Consider the following 23,108-nt stretch of genomic DNA (forward strand, 5'->3'; position numbering starts at 1 on the left):
GTTATAGTCACATACTCAGATACACTAAGGGCTTGTGGGACTTGTTTCCGTGATGCCTGCATCTTGTGTGGTTGGGCTCTAGGGGAATTTATATGCAGTGTCAAGTAGACCAGAGGAAGAGGTGAGGTGGTCAGAGACGCTGTGTGGACAAGCTGGGATGTGGGCTGGCTGGGCTTTTAGAAATAAGGATTCTGTAAAGAGACTCTTCATGAGACTATAGAGTGGGGAGATAACTGTTTTCTAATTTTCTTCCTCTAGTTGTGCAAGATACATGTGTTCTGGAACACCACAGAATACCTTCTGCCTGCCACTCCTTCATCACCGCAGACAGCAGTCTTCCTGAGGGGCACAGAGTGGATCAACTCGCTAGTATTTGCTCACGGGTGTGCAAATATCCTTGTGCCTTTGTGTGTGTCTGTGTGAGTGTGCAAAAAATATATAAAATGCATGTGAACAAAAATAATGAAACAATGTTCAATATCCTGCTCAGTTTAAGAAATGGAACCTTATCCAAACCTTAGAAGTCATTTATCTGTCTGCTCCAGTTCATCTTTTCTCTTCAGAGGTAACCACTGTCCTGAAGTATCTTTTAATCATTTCCTTGCATTTCTTTATGGTTTTATCATGTGTATGTGTGTATTTCCAGATAATACATACTTTAGTTTTGTTTACCTTTTTGGTCCTTATAAAATGAATGCATGTAATGAAGTATGTGGGTTTTTTTTGCTAATGAATTTTTTTGCAATTCATTCAGTGGTGTGTGTGGCTGAAGTTCTTCATTCACTTTTTTTGTTGTATTTCATTATACAACAAAAAAAGGGAGATCCTTTTTTGTTGCCATAACTGGCAAGTGAGGTGCTACTGTCTCTAATGGGTAGAGGTCATGCATGCTGCTAAACATTCTGTAATGTACAGGACAGCCTCCCCATCTCCAGCCCTCCCACACACTGAAGAATTGTTTAGTCCCCAGTGTCATTGCTGAGGCTGAGAACTCTTGCCCTAGGGTAAATACTTGGGGTGGATTGCTGGGTGTGAGTTTGGGCATAGACACTAATGCACCTTTTACACTCCTTCCAGCACTGAGGCCTCTTGTATGACTCATGGTCCTCTCCAATACTTGATAATGTCTGCCTTTAAAATTTTTGCCAACCTAGTGAAGTGATGTGTGAAATGATACCTCAATCGTGATTGAAATTTTTATTCCCTAATAGTAATGAGATTGACTGTCTTTTCATGTTTGCATGCTGTTTGTATTTCCTTTGAGAAGTACCTGCTGATATCCTTTTACCCATTTTCCTGTTGTGTTATTTGTGTTTTTCTTAATTGTTCCTCTGATTTCTTTGTATATCTTAGATTCTTTGGGTCTCCTAGATACTAATCCCTTATATTTGTTACAGATAACTTTTTCTATTTATGAGTTTCTTCTGATGAACTAAGAAGTTCTTAATTTAAATGTGGTGTAATTTATCATTTTCTTTATGGTTAATACTTTCTGCGGAAAGATGTGGTTCTTGCTGGTCCCCAGGTGGATGTGACTGCCTTTGGGACCACATTCAGTCAAGGCTGCAGCTGAACCACAGGACTGCTTCAGGGACCACAGCTGGGACTAAGATTAGCTGGTCTGCCACTGGGGGATTGGATCGGTGTGTCTCCCACTGGTTCCCTGGACCTACCCTAGACTGTGGCAGAGAGAGGCTGAAACCATGTCTCAGGGCTGCTTCTGGGTCCACAGCTGACACTGAGGTCAGCAGGCCTCATACTAGAAGAATGGATGGGTGCTGCTGGGTCCCTGGGTGAGAAGGACTAAGGGCAGACTAGAGCCTGGACACAGGGGTGCTTTGGGATCCGTAGTCTGGTCCAAGGCTGGGGGACCTATTATTGGTGTGTGGACACTGTGGCTCTTCCTAAGTTCCTTGGCACATGGGATTGGTTGCAGGACTATGGCCAGGCAGGCCTGGAGCTCAGTCCCTAGGGTGTTGAGGCTGCCTTTGGTTTGTAGGCCACGCTGCATTTGGTGAACTTGCCACCAGAGTGCTGGCCTTTTTTTCAAAGAAGCTTTCCTTAGTCTTGGTTCACCCCAGTTTAGAAGCCTCCTACCTGGATCCCAAAGCACCTACAAAGGCACTTTTCTGTGGTTGGCTGCCAAATCATTGTGTAGGGAGACACAAGATAGGGACTTTCTGTTCTTCCATCTTGCTGACATCACTGCTGTTTAGGATAGACCAAACGTTGTCAGTTTTGCTGTTCAGGTCTCAGTAATTTTATCTGCTTGATCATTAATCACTGAAAGAGGTGTATTGAATCTCTCACTACTGTGATGGATTTGTCAGCTTCTGCAGTTAATTTTTACTTTATTTTGAGGTTGTTATTAAGTGCATAAAATTTAAAATTATTATATCCTTCTAGCAAGTAGGAGATTTTTTCTCTAGAAGTTACCTTCTTTTTCTATGATAATTGTAAAAATTAACATAAAATAAAATTTGCCACATTAACTGCTTTTCACTAGTGTTAATATACTCAAATTGTTGTACAGCCAATCTTGAGAACACTTTTATCTTGCAACATTGAAACTCTATACCCATTAAGCATCATCTCCCCATTTCCCCCTCCACCCTCCACTGGTGTTAGCAACCACCCTTCTACTTTCTGTTTCTATGAATTGGAGTAATTTAGATACCTCATATAAATGGAATCCTACAGTGTTTGTCTTTTTGTGATTGGTTTATTTAGCATAATATCCTTAAGTTTCATCCATGCTATAACATGAAACAAGATTTTATTCCTTTTTGAGACTGAATAATACTCCATTGTAAGTATATACCACATTTTCTTTATCTAGCCATATATATATATATATATATATATATATATATATATTTAATTTTTATTTAAGTACAAGTTAACATACAGTGCAATATTGGTTTCAGGAGTAGAATAAAATGATCCATCACTTACATACAACATCCAGTGCTCATCATCACAAGTGCCCTCCTTATTACCCAACACCCATTTAGCCCATCCCCACCCACCACTCCATCAACCTTGTTTGTTCTCCATCATTAAGAGTCTCTTATGGTTTCCTTCCCTCTCTTTTTTTTTTCCTCTTCCGTATGTTCATCTGTTTTGTTTCTTAAGTTGCATATTTGAGTAAAATTATGTGGTTATTTGTTTTTTCCTGAATGAATTATTTCACTTAGCATAAAATACTGTAGCTCCATCCACCTCTTTGCAAATGGCAAGATTTCATTCTTTTTGAAGGCTGAGTGATAATGTTCCTGTGTGTGTGTGTGTGTGTGTGTGTCCATGTGTCCATTCCTTATCCATTCATCAGTTGATAGACGTTTGGGCTCTTTCTATAGTTTGGCTATTGTTAATAAGGCTGTGATAAACGTTGGGGTGCGTTGACCCCTTTGAATCTGTATTTTTGTATCCTTTCGGTAAATATCTAATAGTGCAATTGCTGGATGATAACGTAGTTCTATTTTTAACTTTTTGAGGAACCTCCGTACTGTTCTCCAGAGTGGCTGTACCAGTTTGCATTCCCACCAGCAGGGCCAAAGTGTTTCCCTTTCTCCACAATCGCGCCAATGCCTGTTGTTTCTTGTGTTGTTAATTTTAGCCATTCTGACAGGTGTGAGGTGGTATGTCATTGTGATTTTGATTCATATTTCCCTGATGATGAGTGATGGTGAGCATCTTTTCATGTGTCCATTAGCCATCTGGATGTCTTCTTTGGAAAAGTTTCTGTTCATGTCCTCTCCCATTTCTTTACTGGATTATTTGTTTTTGGGTGCTGAGTTTGGTAAGTTCTTTATAGATTTTGGATACTAACCCTTTATCAGTCAGATATATCATTTGGAAATATCTTCTCCTGTTCCCTAGGTTGTTTTTCAGTTTTGTTGATAGTTACTTCACTGTGCAGGATCTTTTTATATTCATCAAGGTCCAATAGCCCATTTTTGCTTTTGTTTCTGTGCCTCCGGTGATGTATCTAGTAAGAAGTTGCTGTGGCCAAGGTCAAAGAGGTTGCTGCCTGTAATACAGCAAAATTCCTCCAGAATTTTGATGGTTCTCTGTCTCACATTTAGGTCTTTCATCCATTTTGAATTTATTTTTGTGTATAAGAAAGTGGTCTAGTTTCATTCTTCTGCATGTTGCTGTCCAGTTTTCCCAGCACCATTTTTTAAAGAGACTTTTTTCTATTTGATACTCTTTCTTGCTTTGTTGAAGATTAATGGACCATATAATTGTGGTTCCATTCCTGCATTTTCTATCTGTTTCATTGATCTGTGTGTCTGTTTTTGTGCCAGTACCATAGTGTCTTGATGATTACAGCTTTGTAATAGAGCTTGATATCTGGAATCGTGATGCCTCCAGCTTTTCTTTTCTTTTTCAGGATTGCTTGGCTATCTGGGGTCTTTTCTGGTTCCATACAAATTTTAGGATTCTTTGTTGTAGCTCTGTGAAAAATGCTGGTGGTATGGGGGCAGGGTATTGACAGGGATTACATTAAATGTGTAGATTGCATTGTGTAAAATGTAGACATTTTAACAATGTTCTTCCAATCCATGAACATGGAATGGTTTTCCATTTCTTTGTGTCCTCTTCAATTTCTTTCATAAGTGTTCTATGGTTTTCAGAGTACAGATCTCTTACCTCTTTGGTTAGGTTTATTCCTAGGTATCTTACGGTTTTTTGGTGCAATTGTAAATGGGATTGATTCCTTGATTTCTGCTGTGTCGTTATTGTTGTTTAATGCAATACATTTCTGTACATTGAAATTGTATGCTCCAATTTTGCTGGATTCATTTATCAGTTCTAGCAATTTTTGGGTGAAGTCTTTTGGGATTTCTAAATAGAGTAACATGTCTTCTGCAAATAGTGAAAGTTTGACTTCTTCCTTGGTGATTTGAATACTTTTTGTTTCTTTTTGCTGTCTGATTGCTGAGGCTAAGACTTACAATACTATGTTAACTAGTATGGTGAGAGTGGACAACCCTGTCTTCTTCCTGACCATAGAGGAAAGGCTCTCAGTTTTTCCCCATTGAGGATTGTATGAGCTGTGGAGTCTTTCAGATACGGACTTTATTATGTTGAGGTATGTTTCATCTATCCCTATTTTGCTGAGGGCTTTTTTTTCAAGAATGTATGCTATACTTTGTCAAATACATTTTCTGCATTTATTGAGAGGATCGTATGGTTCATGGCTTTTTTTTTTTTTAATGTGTATCATATTGATTGATTTGTGAACACTGAACTACCCCTGAATCCAAGGAATAAATACCGCTGATCGTGGGCAATAAATCTTTTAAGTCCTGTTGGATACAATTTGCTAGTATCTTGTTGAGGATTTTAGTATCCATGATCATTGGGAATATTGGCCTGTTCTCTATTTTAGTGGGTTCTTTTTCTCATTTTTGGATTAAGGTAATGCTGGCCTTGTAGAATGAGACTGGAAGTTTTCCTTCTATTTCTGTTTTTTGGAACAATTTGAGCAGGGTATATATTAACTTTTCTTTAAATGTCTGGTAGAATTCCCCTGGCAAGTTGTCTGGCCTTGGACTTTTGTTTGTTGGGAGATTTTTGATAACATTCAATTTCTTGGCTAGTTACGGGTCTATTCAAATTTTCTATTTCTTCATGTTTTAGTTTTGGTAGTTTGTATTTTTCTAGAAATTTGTCCATTTCTTCTAGATTGCCCAGTTTGTTGGCATATAATTTTTCTTAATATTCTCTTAGAGTTGTTTGTATTTCTAAAGTGTTGGTTGTGATGTCTCCTCTTTCATTTGTGATTTTATTTATTTGGGTCCTTTGTCTTTTCTTTTTGATAAGTCTGGCTAGGAGTTTATCAATTTTATTAATTCTTTCAAAGAACCAGCTCCTTATTTTGTTGATCTTTTTTAATTTCTATACCATTTATTTGTGCTCTAATCCTTATTATTTACCTTCTTCTGCTGGCTTCAGACTTTATTTGCTTTTCCTTTTCTAGCTTCATTAGGTGTAAGGTTATTGTGTAACCTTGTGTATTGAGACTTTTCTTCCTTTTTGAGGTAGGCCTATATTGTGATCTATTTCCGTCTTAGGTCCGCCTTTGCTACATCCCAAAGGGTTTGTACTGTCGTGTTTTCATTTTCATTTGCTTCCATGTACATTTTAAATTCTTTAATTTCCTGGTTAATCCTTTTCATTCTTCAGTAGGATGTTCTTTAACCTCCAAGGGCTTTCCATATTTTTTCTTGTGGTTGACTTCAAGTTTCATAGCATTGTGATAGGACAGTATGAAGGGCATGATCTTGATATTTCTGTACCTGTTGAGGACTGATATGTGACCTAATGTGATCTGTTCTGGGGAATGTTCCATGTACACTTGAGATGAATATGTATTCTGTTACTTTAGGATGAAATGTTCTGAATATGTCTGTTAAGTCTCTCTGCTCCAGTGTGTCATTCAAAGCCATTATTTCCTTGTGGATTTTCTGCTTAAGTGATCTGTCCATTACTGTCAGTTGGGTGTTAAAGTTCTCTATCAATGAGTTTCTTTATGTTTGTTATTAATTGATTCTTATATTTGGGAACTCTCAATTGGACCCTAAGTATTTAAAATTGTTAGATCTTTTGTTTTTAATTTTTTAAATGTTTATTCATTTTTGAGAGAAAGAGAGACAGAGAGAGAGAGAGAAAGAGCATGAGCAGGGGAGGGTCAGAGAGAGAGAGGGAGACATAGAATCTGAAGCAGGCTCCAGGCTCTGAGCTGTCAACACAGACTGCAACACGGGGCTCAAACCCACCAACCATGAGATCATGACCTGAGCTGAAGTCGGACACTTAACCTCCCCAAATTGTTAGATCTTCTTGATGGATAGACCGCTTAACTGTGATGTAATGCACTTCTTCATCTCCTGTTACAGTCTTTGGTTTATTTTTTATTTATTTTTTTTGCTTTATGTTTTTTAAATTTTTTTTAATTTATTTTTTATTTAAATTCAAGTTAGTTAAAATATATTGTAAAAATGATTTCAGGAGTAGAATTTAGTGATTAATTACTTACATATAACACCCAGTACTCATCCCAACCAGTGCCCTCCTTAATGCCCATCACCCATTTAGCGCATCCCCCCATGCAGTATCCCTTCAGCAACCATCAGTTCCCTGTATATAAGAGTCTCTTATGGTTTGCCTCCCTCTCTGGTTTTGTCTTATTTTTCCTTCCCTTCCTCTATGTTCATCTGTTGAGTTTCTCAAATTCCACATATGAGTGAAATCATGATTATTTGTCTTTCTCTGACTATTTTGCTTCACATATACACTCTAATTCCATCCATGTTGTTGCAAATGGCAAGATTTTATTCTTTTTGATCACCAATTAGTATTCCATTGTACATATACACCACATCTTTTTCTTAAAATATTTTTAAAAAATTTTTTATTTATTTTTGAGAGAGAGACAGAGTATGAGTGGGGGATGGGCAGATAGAGAAGGAGACACAGAATCCGAAGCAGGCTCCAGCACAGAGCCTGACACGGGCTTGAACTAATGACCTGAGCTGAAGATCCGATGAGAGATCATGACCTGAGCCGAAGTCGGACGCTTAACCAACTGAGCCACCCAGGTGCCCTGATATATACCACATCTTCTTTATCCATTCATCAGTTGATGGACATTTGGGCTCTTTCCATAATTTGGCTGTTGTCGATAGTGCTGCTATCAACATTGTGGAGCATGTGCTCCTTTGAATCAGCATTTTTGTATACTTGGATAAATACCTAGTGCAATTGCTGGGTCGTAGGGTAGTTCTGTTTTTAATTGTTTGAGGCACCTCCATACTGTTTTCCAGAGTTTGCATTTCCACCAAGAGTGCAAAAGGGTTCCCCTTTCACAGCATCCTCACCAACATCTTGTTACTGTCTTTGATTTAAAATGTAATTTGTATGATCTAAGTATGGGTACTGTGGCTTTCTTTTGACAGCCATTAGCATGATAGATGATTCTCCATCCCCTCACTTTGAATCTGCAGTTGTCTTTAGGTTAAAATGACTCTCTTATAGGCAGCATATTGATGGGGTCTTGGTTTTTTCTTGTTGTTGTTGTTTTTAATCTGTTCTGACATCCTGTGTCTTTTGATTAGAATATTTAGTCCATTTACATTCAGAATGGTTATTGAAAGATATGAATTTAGTGCCATTTTGTTACATGTAAAGTTGGTGTTTCTGGTGATGTTCTCTTTTCCCTTCTATCCTTGTTGGTTTTGTTTTTTTTTTTCCCCCACTCAAAGAGTCCCTGTTACTATTTCTTGCAGGTCTGGTTTAATGGTCATGAACTCCTTTAGTTTTTGCTGGTCTGAGAAACTCTTTATCTCTCCTTCTATCCTGAATAACATCCTTTCTGAATAAAGTATTCTTGGTTGCATATGATTCCTATTCAGCACGTTGAATGTATCATGCTATTCCCTTCTCTCCTGTCAAGTTTCTGTGGACAGATCTGTTGTGAAGCTGATATGTTTTCCCTTATAGGTGAAGGATTTTTTTGCTCTGTGCTTTCAGGATTTTTTCCTTGTGTGTATTATTTTGTGTATTTGACTATGATGTGTCTTCATGGTGGCTAACTTTTGTTGAATTTAATGGGAGTTCTCTGTGCTTCTTGGGATTGTGATGTCAGTTTTATTCCCCAGATTAGGGAAGTTTTCAGCTATAATTTACTCAGATAACCCTCTACCTTTTTCTCTGCATCTTCTGGGACTCTTATGTTTTGAATGTTATAACAGTTTAAGGAGTCACTGAGTTCCTAAAGTCTACATTCGTGATCTGAAACCTTTCTTTTCCTCTTCTTTTCATTGCTTTCCATAATTTTAGATTCTGTATCACTGATTCTTACCTCTGTGTCCTCTCTGTCATGGCATCCATTCAGGTTTGTATCTCGGTTATAGCATTTTTAATTTTGGCCTGACTAGTTTTTAGTTTTTTTGTCTTTGTAGTAATGGATTCCTTAGTGTCTTCTATGCTTTTTTCAATATCAGCTAGTACCCTTAAAATTGTTGTTTCAAATTCCAGTTCAGACATCTTATATCTGTGTTAATTAAATCTCTGGCCATGAATTTTTCCATTTTTTTCTTTTGGGATGGGATGAATTTCTACTTGTCACTTTGGAGGTCAAAAAAAAAAATGAGGGAGAAAGAGAGATAGAGAAGAAAGCAGGCTAGATCTTCAGTGTGTTTTGGTCTCTTTGTTAAGAGACACTTGATCCAAAAGAAAAAAGAAAAATAAAACAAATAGAATAAAATAATAATTTAAAAAATAAAATAGCGTGTGGGTGGCTTAGCCAGTTAAGTGTCTGACTTTTGATTTTGGCTCAGGTCATGATCTCACAGTTTGTGAGATCGAACCTCACATTGGGCTCTGTGTTAACATTGCAGAGCCTGCTTGGGATTCTCTCCTTCTCTGTCAGTCCCTCCCCTACTCACTCGTGCACATTTTGTCTCTCTTTTATAATAAATAAATAAACAATAAAAATAAATAGAAAAAGAATAAACAAAAATTCCTTTCTCTGTATTTATATATACATATGTATATATATGTATGTGTATATATGTGTGCATATACACACACATATATACACATACATATATATAAACCCAAAGGAGGCTAGATCCTGTTTCCCCTAGAGCTGAAGCTTTGTAGCACTTTATTATCAGTAGACTTGGTGCATGTGAGGGATTTGTGCTGATATTCTGGTGTAGGAGCTGATTGCTCTGATTCTCAGGAGGACTTCCCCTAGTCAAGTTGTACTTGCAGAGCACAGTGGGGTGAGGCTTGCAGTAAGCGGCTCCAGCTTCCACTTGGTGATGCTGTTTTGTTCCCTGAAGTTGGTCAGAGTTGAAGGGTGGGGGAAGAATGGTTTTTCCCTGCTTTCTTTTCTCTGGATCAGGGACCTCATGCATACTGCTCCTTAGGAAGCCCTCACAGATGATCAAAGAGTCACCCCTCCTTTGTTCCAAGCTTCTGTCAGATACCCGTCATCATCCTATGTATGAACTGTCTGCCTACCAGGAGGCACAGCACTTCTGTGTTTTATCTGTGGCATGACTGAGTTTCAAAACTCACCCTGAGGTGCAGACTTCTGTTGATCCTCTGGGGGAGGGTCTTGCTGTGTGCTGTGGCCAGTGCTGGCAGTCCCAGAAAACAGTCATGTGGCTGCACAGCAGTTTGGAGTTTATGGTAAATCACAGCACAAAGCCAGCACCAAGGTTTGCTGTCCTCAGCCAGTATCTTTGTTCCTTTGCTGATGAACAGGGCAGTTCAATGGCTCCTGCAGGATCTTTTGCCCCCAGAGAGGCCATATCACCTCTACCAATGCACCCCAGACAGGGGAACTCTTTCTTCCTGTCTGATCCAGGGGATCTGCCTGCTCCTGGGTGTCTGCCATCCTTCCCCACCAGAACACTGCTAATGCTGCCAGGCATGACCACGGTGATGGCACTGATCTCTGAAACTTTAGACTCTGCACTCTGCTGTTTATAAAACCTCCAATATTAAAACCCTTTCCTTTTGCCACTCAGTGGTTTTGGGGAAGAGTTTTCTTGTGCAATCCCCTGCACATTTTCACTCTTTTTCTCACTCTTTCTCTCATTCTCTTTAACTCTTCTTTGTCCACATTCAGGGCTCCATGTCCTTTGCAGCACCTGCAGCGCTTTTCTCTCTTAAATCAGTTCTTTGCACCTCATACCTTCCTCAAGGTGGTCTTTTTTCTGCTTGTAGATATGCAACTTTGTTCTCTCAGTCCTCAGATTGGTTTCTTGGGTGTTCATAATGATTTGATATTTATCTAGTTGTGGTCGAGGAAGGAGACAAACTTAGGGTCACCCTACTCCTCTGCATTTGTAACCTGGGGCCCAAGATTTTGTTCTTTTTATGGGGGAATGATATTCTATTGTATCTATTAATCCATTCATCTATTCTTTTTATAGTTCCTAAGATATGAAGTGTTTTTTTTTTTTTGGATCTTTCTATTTAATGTATGTGTTTATAACTATAAACTTCTCTCCTAGAAATCATTTGCTGCATCCTATATGTTTTGATATATTGTGTTTCTTTTTTATTTGTTTCAAGATACTTTTTATTTTTTTTAATATTTTATTTATTTTTGAGAGAGTGCAAGTGGGGAGGGGTGGAAGGAGAGAGGGACAGAGGATCTGAAGCAGGCTCTGCACTGACAGTAGCGAGCCTGATGTGGGGCTTGAACTCACGAACTGTGAGATCATGGCCTGAGCTGAAGTTGGATGCTCAACCCACTGAGGCACCCAGGTGCCCCTTAATTTTTTTTAATGTTTATTTACTTATTTTTGAGAGAGAGATAGAGCACATGTGCAAGCGTGCAAGCATGAGCAGGGGAGGGGTAGAGAGAGAGGGAGAGAAAGAATCCCAAGCAGGCTCTGTGTTGACAGCGCAGACTCCCAGACCCCGATGCAGGGTTTGATCTCATGAACCATAAGGTCATGACTTGAGCTGAAACCACTTAACCAACTTAGCCACCCATGCACTCCAACAAGATATATTTAAATTTTCTTTTTAATTTCTTCTTTAATTCATTGGTTGTTAAGGAGAATCTTGTTTCATAGTCAGTTCTTTACATATCTAGGACTTCACTGTCAAATGCACTGGCCGCTGGCTAGGCATATATGACTATCTACATTAAAATTAATTGAAATCACATAAAATTAAAAATTCACTTTCTCAGTCACAAGCCATATATCAGATGTTTAATAATCACAGGTGGCTCATGGCTACCATATTAGGTACCAATGATACAAAACATTTCCACTATTATAATAATTTTCATTGGCAATCCTGATATAGAATAATAGTTGTTCACCAGGAGCAATTTTTACCCTATGGGACACTTGACAATATCTGGAGACATTTTTGATTTCTACAAATAAGGGATGGGTATTCTGGTTTCTATTGGATAGAGGGCTGGAGAGCTATTAAACATCCCATAATACACAGGACAGTCCCCCCCCCCCCCCCCCACAGCAAAGACTCATTCAGCCAACATGACAATAATTCTGATGGTGGGAAACTCTGCCCTACGATGTATTTTGATGTGAAGTGTGAGGTGGAGATCTTGTTGTTTTTCCCTCTGCTTAACCAGTTGGCTAGACACCATCCCTGTCCCTGTATACTCAGTCCATTTACTCTGCTGGTGAACCTTAAGCTAGAGATGCTTTTTGTTTTTGTTTTTGTTTTCCTTAAATGGTCTAGAAAGTCCTGTTGCCTTTCTACTTAAGATACAATTTTTAAAAATCAATTTTTGTTGCCTTACAGATTCTTTGACTTTGCACATAAAGACCACTCTGTGTTCCCAGTATATCATGGCTTCAACTTCAAGGTAAGTCCTGTTTGATGAAAGACTTTATGCAAGTGATTAATTCTTTTTGAAATGCCCAAGCCCATGACATTTTTAGCCCTTAGTCTTACTGACCTCACTAAGCATTTGGTCTCTAGAAGGAAAAAGTAGGAAGAGAGAGGAGACTGGGAGGATGGAGAAAAGGTGAGGCAGACAAGGTCGGGTGTGTGGGATAGGTGTGGCCCTGTAGTTCCAGTGTCTATACTTGATCTAAAAATGTGATTTACTTTCTGGGGTGCCTGGGTGTCTCAGTCGATTAAGTGTCTGACTTCAGCTCAGCTCATAATCTCATGGTTTGTTGGTTTGAGCCCTGCGTCGGGTTCTGTGCTGACAGCTCAGAGCCTGGAGGCTGCTTCAGATCCTGTGTTTCCTTCTCTCTCTGCCCTTCCCCCACTCACTCACACACTCTCTCTCTCTCTCTCTCTCTCTGTCTCTCAAAAATGAATAAACATTAAAAAAAATTTAAAAATGTGATTTACTTTCCTCATCTTTTAATGCACAAGATGGTTGCTACTGGGGCTGCTTCAGTCCCTGCAAGCCTTCCCACTCCAGGAGTCTTTTTGTTTGTTTGTTTCAAGTTTTATTTAAATTCTACTTAGTTAACATATAGTGCAATGTTGGTTTCAGTAGTAGGATTTAGTGATTCATCACTCACAGATAACACCTAGTGCTCATCACAAGTGTCCTCCTTAATGCCCATCACCCAGTTAGCCCATCTCCCCATCCACCTCCAACCCTCCAGCAACCCTCAGTTTGTTCTCTATAGTTAAGAGTCTCTTATGGATTGCATCCCTCCTTTTGTTTTATTCCTTCTTCTATGTGCATCTCTTTTTTTTTTTCTAATTCCATATATGAGTGAAATCATAAGGTATTTATCTAACTGAATTATTTCACTTAACACACTCTACCTCCATCTACGAATTTGCAAATGACAAGATTTCATTCTTTTTAATAACTAATATTCCATTGTGTGTGTGTGTGTGTGTGTGTGTGTGTGTGTGTGTATGTGTATACACGACATCTTTATCCATTTATCAATTGATGGACATTTGGTCTCCTTCTATAATTTGGCTATTATTGATAATGTTGCTATAAATATGAAGTGCACATGCCCCTTAGAATCTGTGTTTTTGTATTCTTTGCATAAATACCTAGTAGTACAACTGCTGGATCATAGGGTAATTCTATATTTAACTTTTGAGGAACCTCCATCTCTTTTAGAGTGGCTGCACCAATTTGCATTCCAACCATCAGTGAAAGAGAGCTCCCCTTTCTCTGCATCTTCTCCTATATCCGTTGTTTTCTTGTGTTAATTTTAGCTATTCTGACAGGTGTGAGGTGGTATTTCATTGTAGTTTTGATTTGTATTTCCTTGATGAGTGGTTTTGAACATCTTTTCATGTTTCTGTTAGCCATTGGGATGTCTTCATTGGAGAAGATTCTATTCATGTCCTCTGCCAGTTTTTTAACTGGATTATTTTTTTGGGAGTATTGCAGTTTATAAGTTCTTTATAGATTTGGATACTAACCTTTTATCAATCAGATATGTCATTTGGAAATATCTTCTCCCGTACCGTAGGTTGCCTTTTAGTTTTGTTGATAGTTACCTTTGCTGTGCAGGACCTATTTATCTTCTTCAAGTCCCAGTAGTTCATTTTCACTTTTGTTTCTGTGCTTCCAGTGATGTATCTAGTAAGAAGTGGCTATGGCCAGCGTCAAAGAGGTTGCCGCCTGTATTCTCCTCTAGGATTTTGATGGTTTCCTGTCTCACATTTAGGTCTTTCATCCATTTTTAATTTATTTTTGTGTATGGTACAAGAAAGTGGTCCAGGTGTATTCTTCTGCATGTTGCTGTCCAGTTTTCCTAACACCATTTGCTGAAGAGTCTGTCTCTTCATTGGATATTCTTTCCTGCTTTATCAAAGATTAGTTTTACATACATCTGTGGGTCTCTTTCTGGGTTCTCTGTTTCACTGATCTTTTTGTCTGTTTTTATGCTAGTACCATACTGTATTGATGACTACAGCTTTGTAATACAGCTTCATGAAATCAGAAATTGTGATGCCTCCAGCTTTGGTTTTCATTTTCAATATTACTTTGGCTATCTGGGGTCTTTTTGGTTCCATACAAATTTTGAAATTGTTGTAGGCCTGTGAAATATGCTAGAGTTATTTTGATACAGATTGCATTCAATGTAAAGATTGCTTTGGATAGTATAGACATTTTTACAGTATTTGTTCTTCCAGTCCATGAGCATGGAATGTTTCTCCATTTCTTCAGTTCTCTTCAATTTCTTGAATAAACATTCTGTAGTTTTCAGTGGACAGATCTTTTGCTTCTTTGGTTGGGTTTATTCCTACGTATTTTATGGTTTTGCTATAATTGTAAATGGGATTGAGCCCTTCATTTTCTTCTGCTTCATTATCGGTGTATAGAAATTCAATCGATTTCTTTATGTTAATTTTATTTTACTAAAAAAAAAATTTTTAATGCTTATTATTTTTGAGAGAGAGAGAGAGAGACAGAGCAAGCAGGGAAGGGACAGAGAGAGAGACACAGAATTGGAAGCAGGCTTCAGGCTCTGAGTTGTCAGCACAGAGCCGAATGTGGGGCTCGAACTCACAGACCACGAGATCATGACCTGAGCTGTAGTCGGCCACCCAACTGACCGAGTCACCCAAGCACCCCTACATTGATTTTATATCCTGTGACTTTGCCAAATTCATGTATCAGTTCTAGCAGTATTTTGGTGGAGTTTTTTGAGTTTTCCACATAGAGAGCGTATCATGTCATCTGCAAAGAGTGAAAGTTTGACTTCTTTCTTGCCATTTTGGATGCCTTTCATTTGTGTTGTCTGATTGCTGAGGCTAGGACTTCCATTACTATGTTGAACAACAGTGGTGAGAATGTACATCCCTCTCATGTTCCTGACCTTAGGGGAAAAGCTGTCAGTTTTTCCCCATTGAGATTGTTACTAGCTGTGGGTCTTTCATATGTGGCCTTTATTATGTTGCATTATGTTCCTTCTATCCCTACTCTCTGGAGGATTTTTATCAAGAAAGGATGCTGTATTTTGTCAAATGCTTTTTCTGCATCAATTGAGAGGATCTTATGGTTCTTATCCTTTATTAATGTGGTGTTATGATGTTGATTTGCGAATATTGGAATATATCCCACTTGATAATGGTGAATAATTCTTTCAATGCATTGTTGGATTCAACTTGCTAGTATCTTGTTCAGAATTTTTGCATCCATGTTCATCAAGGAGATTGGTCTGTAACTTTTACAGACACCCTTTTTAGTGGGAACTTTGACTGGTTTTGGAATCAAAGTAATACTGGCTTCATAGAATGAGTTTGGAAGTTTTCCTTCCATTTGTATTTTTTGGAACACGTCCAGAATAATAGGTATTATCTCTTCTTTAAATGTTTAGTAGAATTCCCTTGGGAATCCATCCACCCTTAGACCCTTGTTTGTTGGGAGATTTTTGATTACTGATTGAATGTCTTTGCTGGTTGAATTTTCTATTTCTTCCTGTTTCATTTTTGGTAGTTTGTGAGTTCCTAGGAAATTGGTCCATCTTCCAGATTGCCCTGTTTGTTGGCATATAATTTTCATAGTATTCTCTTAATTATAGTTTTCATTTCTGTGAGCCGGTTGTGATCTCTCCTCTTTCATTCGTGATTTTATTTACTTGGTCCTATTCCTTTTTCTTTTTAATAAATATGGCAAGGAGTTTATCAATTTTGTTAATTCTTTCAAAGAACCGGCTCCTGGTTTCATTGATCTGTTCTGTTTTTGTTTTGTTTTGTTTTTTTGATATCATTGATTTCTGCCCTAATCTTTATTATTTTCCTCTTCTTCTGGTTTTGGACTTTATTTGCTGTTGTTTTTCCAATTTCTTTAGATATAAGATTAGGTTATGTATCTAAGAATTTACTTCCTTATTTAGGAATGTCTGGATTGCTATATACTTTCCTCTTATGACTGCCTTTGTTGAATCCCAAAGGTTTTGGACAATAGTGTTCTCATTTCATTGGCTCCCATGTGTTTTTAAATTTCTTTTTTACTTTCTTCGTTAACCCATTCATTCTTTAGTAGGATTTATTTTTTTTTAATGTCGAAATATTTGTGGTCTTTCCAAATATTTTTTCTTCTGGTTGATTTCAAGTTTCATAGTGTTTTTGTCTAAAAATATGCATGGTATGATGTAAATCTTTTTGTACTTGCTGAGTGCTGATTTGTGACCCAATATGTGATCTTTTCTGGAGAATGTTACATGTGCACTGGAAAAGAATGTGTGTTCTGCTACTTTAGGATGAAATGTTCTGAATATAACTGTTAAGTCCATCTGGTGCATTGTATCAGTCAAAGCGATTATTTTCTTTCTTGTTGATTTTCTGTTTACATGATCTGTCCATTGTTGTAATTTGGGTGTTAAAGTCCCCTACTACTATGGTATTTTTATCAATGAGTTTCTTTCTGTTTGTGATTGATTTATAATTTGGTTGTTCCCAACTTGGCAGCATAGATATTTACAACTGTTAGATCTTTTTTGTAGATAGACCCTTAATTATTATATAATGCCCTTCCTCATCTCTTGTTACAGTCTTTGTTTTAACATCTAGTTTGTCTGATATAGGTATGTCTATTCTGGCTTTCTTTTAATGTCCATTGCCACGATAGATGGTTTTCCATTGCTTTACATTCAATCTGCATATGTCTTTAGGTTTAAAATGAGTCTCTTGTAATTAGCATATAAATGGTTTTTTTTTTTTTTTTTATCAATTCTGATACCCTATGTCTTTTGATTGGAGCATTCAGTCCTTTTACATTTAGAGTGATTATTGGAAGATATTAATTTAGTGCCATTGTGTGTCCTGTAGAGTTGGTGTTTCTGTTGATGTTCTCTCTGGCCCATTCTAATCTTTGTTGCCTTTGGTCTGATTTTTGTTTGTTTGTTTTGTTTTTTCTCCACTCAAAAGTCCTCCTTATGATTTCTTGCAGGGCTGGTTTTGTTTGGAGAACTATGCATCTCTTTTTCTATTCTGAATGACAGCCTTTCTAGATAAAGAATTCTTGGCTGCATATTTTTCCTATAAGCACGTTGAATATATACTGCCACTCCTTTCTGGTCTGCCATGTATCTGTGGAATATCCACTGCAAGCTTGATCTGTCTTCCCTTGTGGGTTAAGGACTTTTTTCCTTGCTGCTTTCAGGGTTCTTTCCTTGTCTGTGTTTTGTGAATTTGACTATGATATGCCGTAGTGATGTTGGTTTTTGTTAAATCTAATGGGAATTCTCTGTGCTTCTTGAATTTTGATGTCTGTATCTTTACCCAGATTAGGAAAGTTTCAGCTATAATTTGCTAACATAAACCTTCTGCCCCCTTTTCTCTTTCCTTATTTTCTGTGATTCCTATGATACAAATGGTATTCCTCTTTAATAATTTATATTCTCTCAGTCTTGTATCATAGTCTTTTGCCTTTGTTTCCTTCTTTTTTCTGTTTCCTTCTTTTCCATAATTTTATCTTCTGTATTATTGAGTCTCTTCTCTGCTTTGTCTATCTTTGCCAACAAGGTGTCCATTCAAGATTACATCTTGGTTATAGCATTTTTAATTTTGGCCTGACTATATTTTAATTCTTTTATCTCTGCAGAAAGGGATTCTCTGGCATCTTCTGTGCTTTTTTCAACTCCAACTAATATTATTATACTTGTGGTTTGAAATTCTAATTCACTCATGATTCTTATATCTGTGTTGATTAAATCCCTGGCCATCATTTTTTCATGTTCTTTCTTTTGGGGTGAATTCCTCTGTCTTGTCATTTTGGAGGCAAAAAATAAATAAATAAAAAATTAAAATTAAAAAATTACAAACAAGATAATACAATACAAATCAAATAATGGAAGCTAGATACTAGGTGTGTTTCTTTCTTTTTTTTTTAATTTTTTTAATGTTTATTTATTTTTGGAGAGACAGAGCATGAGCAGGGGAGGGGCAGAAGAGGGAGTCACAGAACTTGAAGCAGGCTCCAGGCTCTGAGCTGTCAGCACAGAGCCTGATTCAGGGCTCGAACTCACGAGCTGTGAGATCATGACTTCAGCTGAAGTCAGACACTTAACCAACTGAGCCACCCAGGTGCCCCTAGGTGTGTTTCTTTCTGCTTGTTGAGAGGTTGATAGAAAAGAGAGAAAAAAAAGGAAAACAAAAAACTATAAACAAAATTAAAAAAAAAAAATTAATGTTTATTTTTGAGAGAGAGACAGAGCATGACTGGGGGAGGAGCAGAGAGAGAGGGAGACACAGAATCGGAAGCAGGCTCCAGGCTCTGACCTGTCAGCACGGAGCCTGACATGGGGCTTGAACTCACAAACCGTGAGATCATGACCTGAGCCAAAGCCGGATGCTCAACTGACTGAGCCACCCAGGCGCCCCTATAAACAAAATTTTAAATTGAAAAATACAGTTCTTAAGTAATAGAATAAAATAAGGAAAATTAAAAAAAAATAAAAAATTGCTTTTTCTGTATCCAAGAAAGAGAAAAGAATGAAGGAAAAAAAAAGATAAGCAAAAACAGAAGGAAAGAAAACGAACAAACAAATGAAGAAGCAAACAGAATGAAACCTGAATGAAGTACATTCATTTTCCCCTAGAATGAAATCTTCGTAAGACACTATAATTCGTAGACTAAGTAGGTGGAAGGATTTGTCCTGGTCTTCTGGGGCATGTGCCTAGAGGGCACAGCTGGGTGGGGCGTGGGGTAACTGTTTCTGTTCTCCATTTGGTGGCACTGCTTAGCTTATGGGTGTCGATCAAGGAGTGCATCCATGCATGTATGCTTGTTAGTGGTGAGAATGACTTCACAGAGCTCTCTAGTGTCTGATGTGGGAATTTTTGCCCTTGTGGACATGCATTCAAGTGCCTCTCCTTGGTCTCAGGCCTCTATCTGCTCCCTGCCTTCACCCTGTCTGTGTCCAAGCTGTGTCCCTTCCAGGTGGCACCTCCCTCCCGAGTTTTATCTCACACAGAGCTGTGTTTCAAAACCCCTCACTTCAGAGATCCCTGTGGCTTGGACCCATGCTAATGCTTTGGGGAAGGGTGTCCACAGAAAACATTTGCATGATCCCACAGCAGCAGAGGCTCAGAGTTTATGGTGAATCACAGCACATATCCTGTACAGGTCGTGGTGCACTCTGGCATCTTTGTTTCAGTACTACAGCTACATGGTAGCTCTCTAGGATATGCCAGGAATTTTGCCCATGGGGAAGCCTATGGCCTCTACCAAGTACACTCCAATCAGGAGAACCACTTTTCCCCAGGTGGCACATGGACCCCTCAAACTATGCTTCCTGCTCCTGGGGATTCACCTGACTTACTCACCAGAGCACCGCCAAGCACTGAGCTCCAAAACTTCAGATTCTGTCCTATTATAGAATATAGCTGTATATAGAATCCTGGTGGTATTGAAATCCCCTCCTTTCTTCCATCAGTGGTTTTTGTGAACAGATTTCTTGTCTAGTCCCATGCGAGTGTTTTCACTCTTTCTTTCTTTCTCTCCAGCTACTTTTGGGGGGAGGGCTTTTCTTGCATGATCCTGATGTGCTGCCTTCTCCCCAGTCCTCTCTCTGCAAAAATGGCTTCCTACCCTCTACAGCTCCTCAGCTTTTCTCCCCCCAGTCCACCTCTCCACACCATGTACCTGCTAAGTTCTCTGATTCAAATTATGCAGATTGTTGCAATAATTCTCAGATCAATTTCCTAAGTGTTCAAAATGGTTTGATGATGATCTAGCTGTGTTTCAGGGACAAGACAAGCTCAGGGTCCCCTTACTGCTCTGCCATCTTAACTCCTACCTATCTGGGAAACTCTTTATCTCTCCTTCTATTCTAAATGGCAGCATTGCTGGATAAAGTATTCTTGGCTGCGTATTTTTCCCATTCACTTTGAATATATCATGCCACTCCCTGCTAGTCTGCCAAGTTTCTGCTGATAAGTATGCTAACCTTATTTGTCTTCCCTTATGACTTAGGGATTTCTTTTTCCTTGCTGCTCTCAGGATTTTTTCCTTAACTCTGTATTTTGCAAATTTTTCTACAATATGTCTTGGTGTTGCCCTGCTTTTGTTGATTATGGTGGGAGTTCTCTGTGTGTCCTTGACTTGAATGTTTGTTTCCTTCCCCAGATTAGGGACATTTTTCACAATAATTTGCTCAAATAAGTTTCTGCCCCTGTTTTCCTCTCTTCTTCTGGCACTCCTGTGATACAAATGTTATTACGTCTTATGGAGTTGTTGAGTTCCCTATGTCTACATTCTGATCTAAGGTTTTCTTTCCCTATTCTTCTCAGCTTTATTATCTTCCATAATTTTATCTTACATTATCACTTACTCATTCCTCTGCCTCTTCCATTCTCATGGTCATTTCTTAGAGTTGGTTTCACATCTCAGTTATAGCATTTTTTATTACTGTCTGACTAGTTTTTAGATCTTTTATCTCTGTGTTAAGAGACTCCTTGGTGTCTTCTATGCTTTTCTCAAGCCCAGCTATATCCTTATGATTGTTGTTTTAAATCCTGGTACAGGCATATTACTTATATCTATTTTGATTAGATCTCTGGCTATGACCTTTTCTTATTTTTTGTTTTGTGATCCATTTCTCCATCTTGGCACTTTGCTTTAGTTTCTGTTTTCTCTGTGTTAGGAAAGCCTGTTATATTTCCTGCTTCTGAGAGTAAAGGCTATATTAAGAAGATGCTATATACTGACCCCGGCTTGGCGCTCCAGGAAGTGTTTCTGGTGTGCAGTTTGTACACTCTGCTTTTGTGTTTTAACTGCTCTTTCCCTCACGTCAGTCCTCTGCAGTTTCACCTTGTCTGTACTGGGTTGTGTTTGGGCCTTGCCCAGTGTGTGGTGAGTTTTAACTCGGTGTGTTTTGGTCTGCTTGTTCAAAAGGCCAGATCCATTTTCCACTAGAGCTGAAGTTTTGCATCACTCCGTTGTCAGTAGACTTGGTAGGTGCAAGGGGTTTGTGCTCGTCTTCTAGCAGAGGGACCTGCTTCTGCTCTGGCTCTCAGGCACAATTGCACTCATGAAAAAGCACCTGCAGAGCCTACAGGGGTGGGTCTTGGAGTAAGTGGCTCAGGCCTCTAATGTGTCTGCTGTGTTGCTCACTTAAGTCTGTCTGTGCTGATAGGTGAGGAATATAGTTTCAGCCCACTGTCTTCCTGCAGAGGGGCGTTTGCGCCCACTGATGTTCAGGAAACCCTCACTGAAGATCGAACAATCTCCCCTCCTGTGTCCCAGGAATCCCTCAGATCTCTCTGCCTTCACCCATTCTGTGTCTGAGCCTTTTGCCCACCCAGCATCATGGTCCTATGCTGGACACAACCTGTGCTGAGTTTCAGAACTCCAAAGGGACCTGGCATGGTTGACCCTGCACTAATCATCTGGGGTGGGGTCTCACTACACTGTGGCTGGTGCCTGCTTGTCTCAGAAGGGCAGTCACAGAATGTGCGGCCACTTGGAGTATGGTAAAGCACAGCGAAAGGCTGATTTTCAGGTTACCTGGTCTCAGCAGATGTCTCTGCTCCTATTGGAATGAATAGGGTAGCTCAGTGGCACCCGCTGGCAGTGCCACCTCTCTCAAATGCACTGTAAGGAGGAGATCTGTCTGTCCCAGTGTGGCCCAGGGTATCTGTAGACCATCTGTCTTCTCCCAGGCCGCTGCCCTCCCTCTCAACAGAAGCACATCTGTGCTGGTCAGGTTCTGTCTCTGGTCATGGCATGGACTTCTAAAACTTCTGACTTTGAGTTCCACTGCTTGGAAAAACTTGGCAATAGTCAGCCCCAATTGTTTTGCTTCTCAGTGGTTTTGGGGAAGTGTTTTTCTTGTGAAGTGCCCTACATGCACATGCTTTCTCACATGTGCTCTCTGTCTCTGAATCTCTTTCCTGTGTGATCAGGGCTCCTTACCCCCCACAGCACCCACGATTCTTTTCTCGCTAATCACTTCTCTGCACCTCCTCCCTTCCACAGTGTGGCCTCTTTTACCCTGTAGTTGTGCAGTTTGTTCTCTCAGTCCTCAGATTCATTTCTTGGGTGTTTGGAATGGATTTGATATTTATCTAGCTATGTTTGATGGACAAAGTAAGTATAGGGTCCCCCTACTACTCTGACATCTAAATCCTGTCCTACTCCAGGAGTCTTAACAACTATGTACAGAAAGTTTTTGGAGGCATGGGGGCACACAGGAGCTTAGATAGTGAGAGTGGTGGAAACCCTGACTATATAGGCCTGGATCTGCTGCTCGAAAATAGGAGAGGCTGAGAAGATGGCAAGTTGTCTACTGACCCCTGAGAACCTCTCAGTCTGAGGTCCATGGGAAGTGCTTCAGATTTCCTATCCCTGAAAGCTGGGTTCCCTTTCTGGCATAGCATGAGAAATACCTTGCCTTCCCTGAGGTCAGATCTCCTGTGCCCTAGTAGAGTCTAGTACAGAGGCTGATGGAGTCCGTGTTCACCAAATAAGGTTGTAGTGAATCTCTAATGCAGTGAACTCCCAAGTCCAAGGGTAGGTCTGTAGAGAAATAACCTTTGTGGTAAAGCTTGTGTCTTCCCTCTGGTTTGAGATTCTTCTCATGTGGAGGTTGGGCCAGAGTGACACAGGGCAGCAGTAGAGCCCACCTTCCTTGCCCGTCCATTCTCAT

General features: G+C 39.2%; 1 protein-coding gene across 4 annotated transcripts in view; it reads left to right on the top strand.

Moving 5' to 3' along the window:
- The window catches only part of PGBD2 (piggyBac transposable element derived 2), a 36,355-nt gene that overhangs the window by 3,218 nt on the left and 10,029 nt on the right, over positions 1-23,108 (top strand). For 3 of the 4 annotated variants that reach the window (XM_053218448.1, XM_015071762.3, XM_053218451.1), the window contains exons 2-3: positions 259-383; positions 12,319-12,382. In XM_053218448.1, coding sequence (XP_053074423.1) covers positions 12,366-12,382 — 17 coding nt within the window. In that variant the 5' untranslated portion in view covers positions 259-383; positions 12,319-12,365. The remainder of the gene's footprint in view (positions 1-258; positions 384-12,318; positions 12,383-23,108) is intronic. The other variant, XM_053218458.1, reaches the window with a different exon arrangement.

The sequence above is a fragment of the Acinonyx jubatus genome, chromosome A1 (assembly GCF_027475565.1).
Source record: "Acinonyx jubatus isolate Ajub_Pintada_27869175 chromosome A1, VMU_Ajub_asm_v1.0, whole genome shotgun sequence".
Lineage (NCBI taxonomy): Eukaryota > Metazoa > Chordata > Mammalia > Carnivora > Felidae > Acinonyx > Acinonyx jubatus.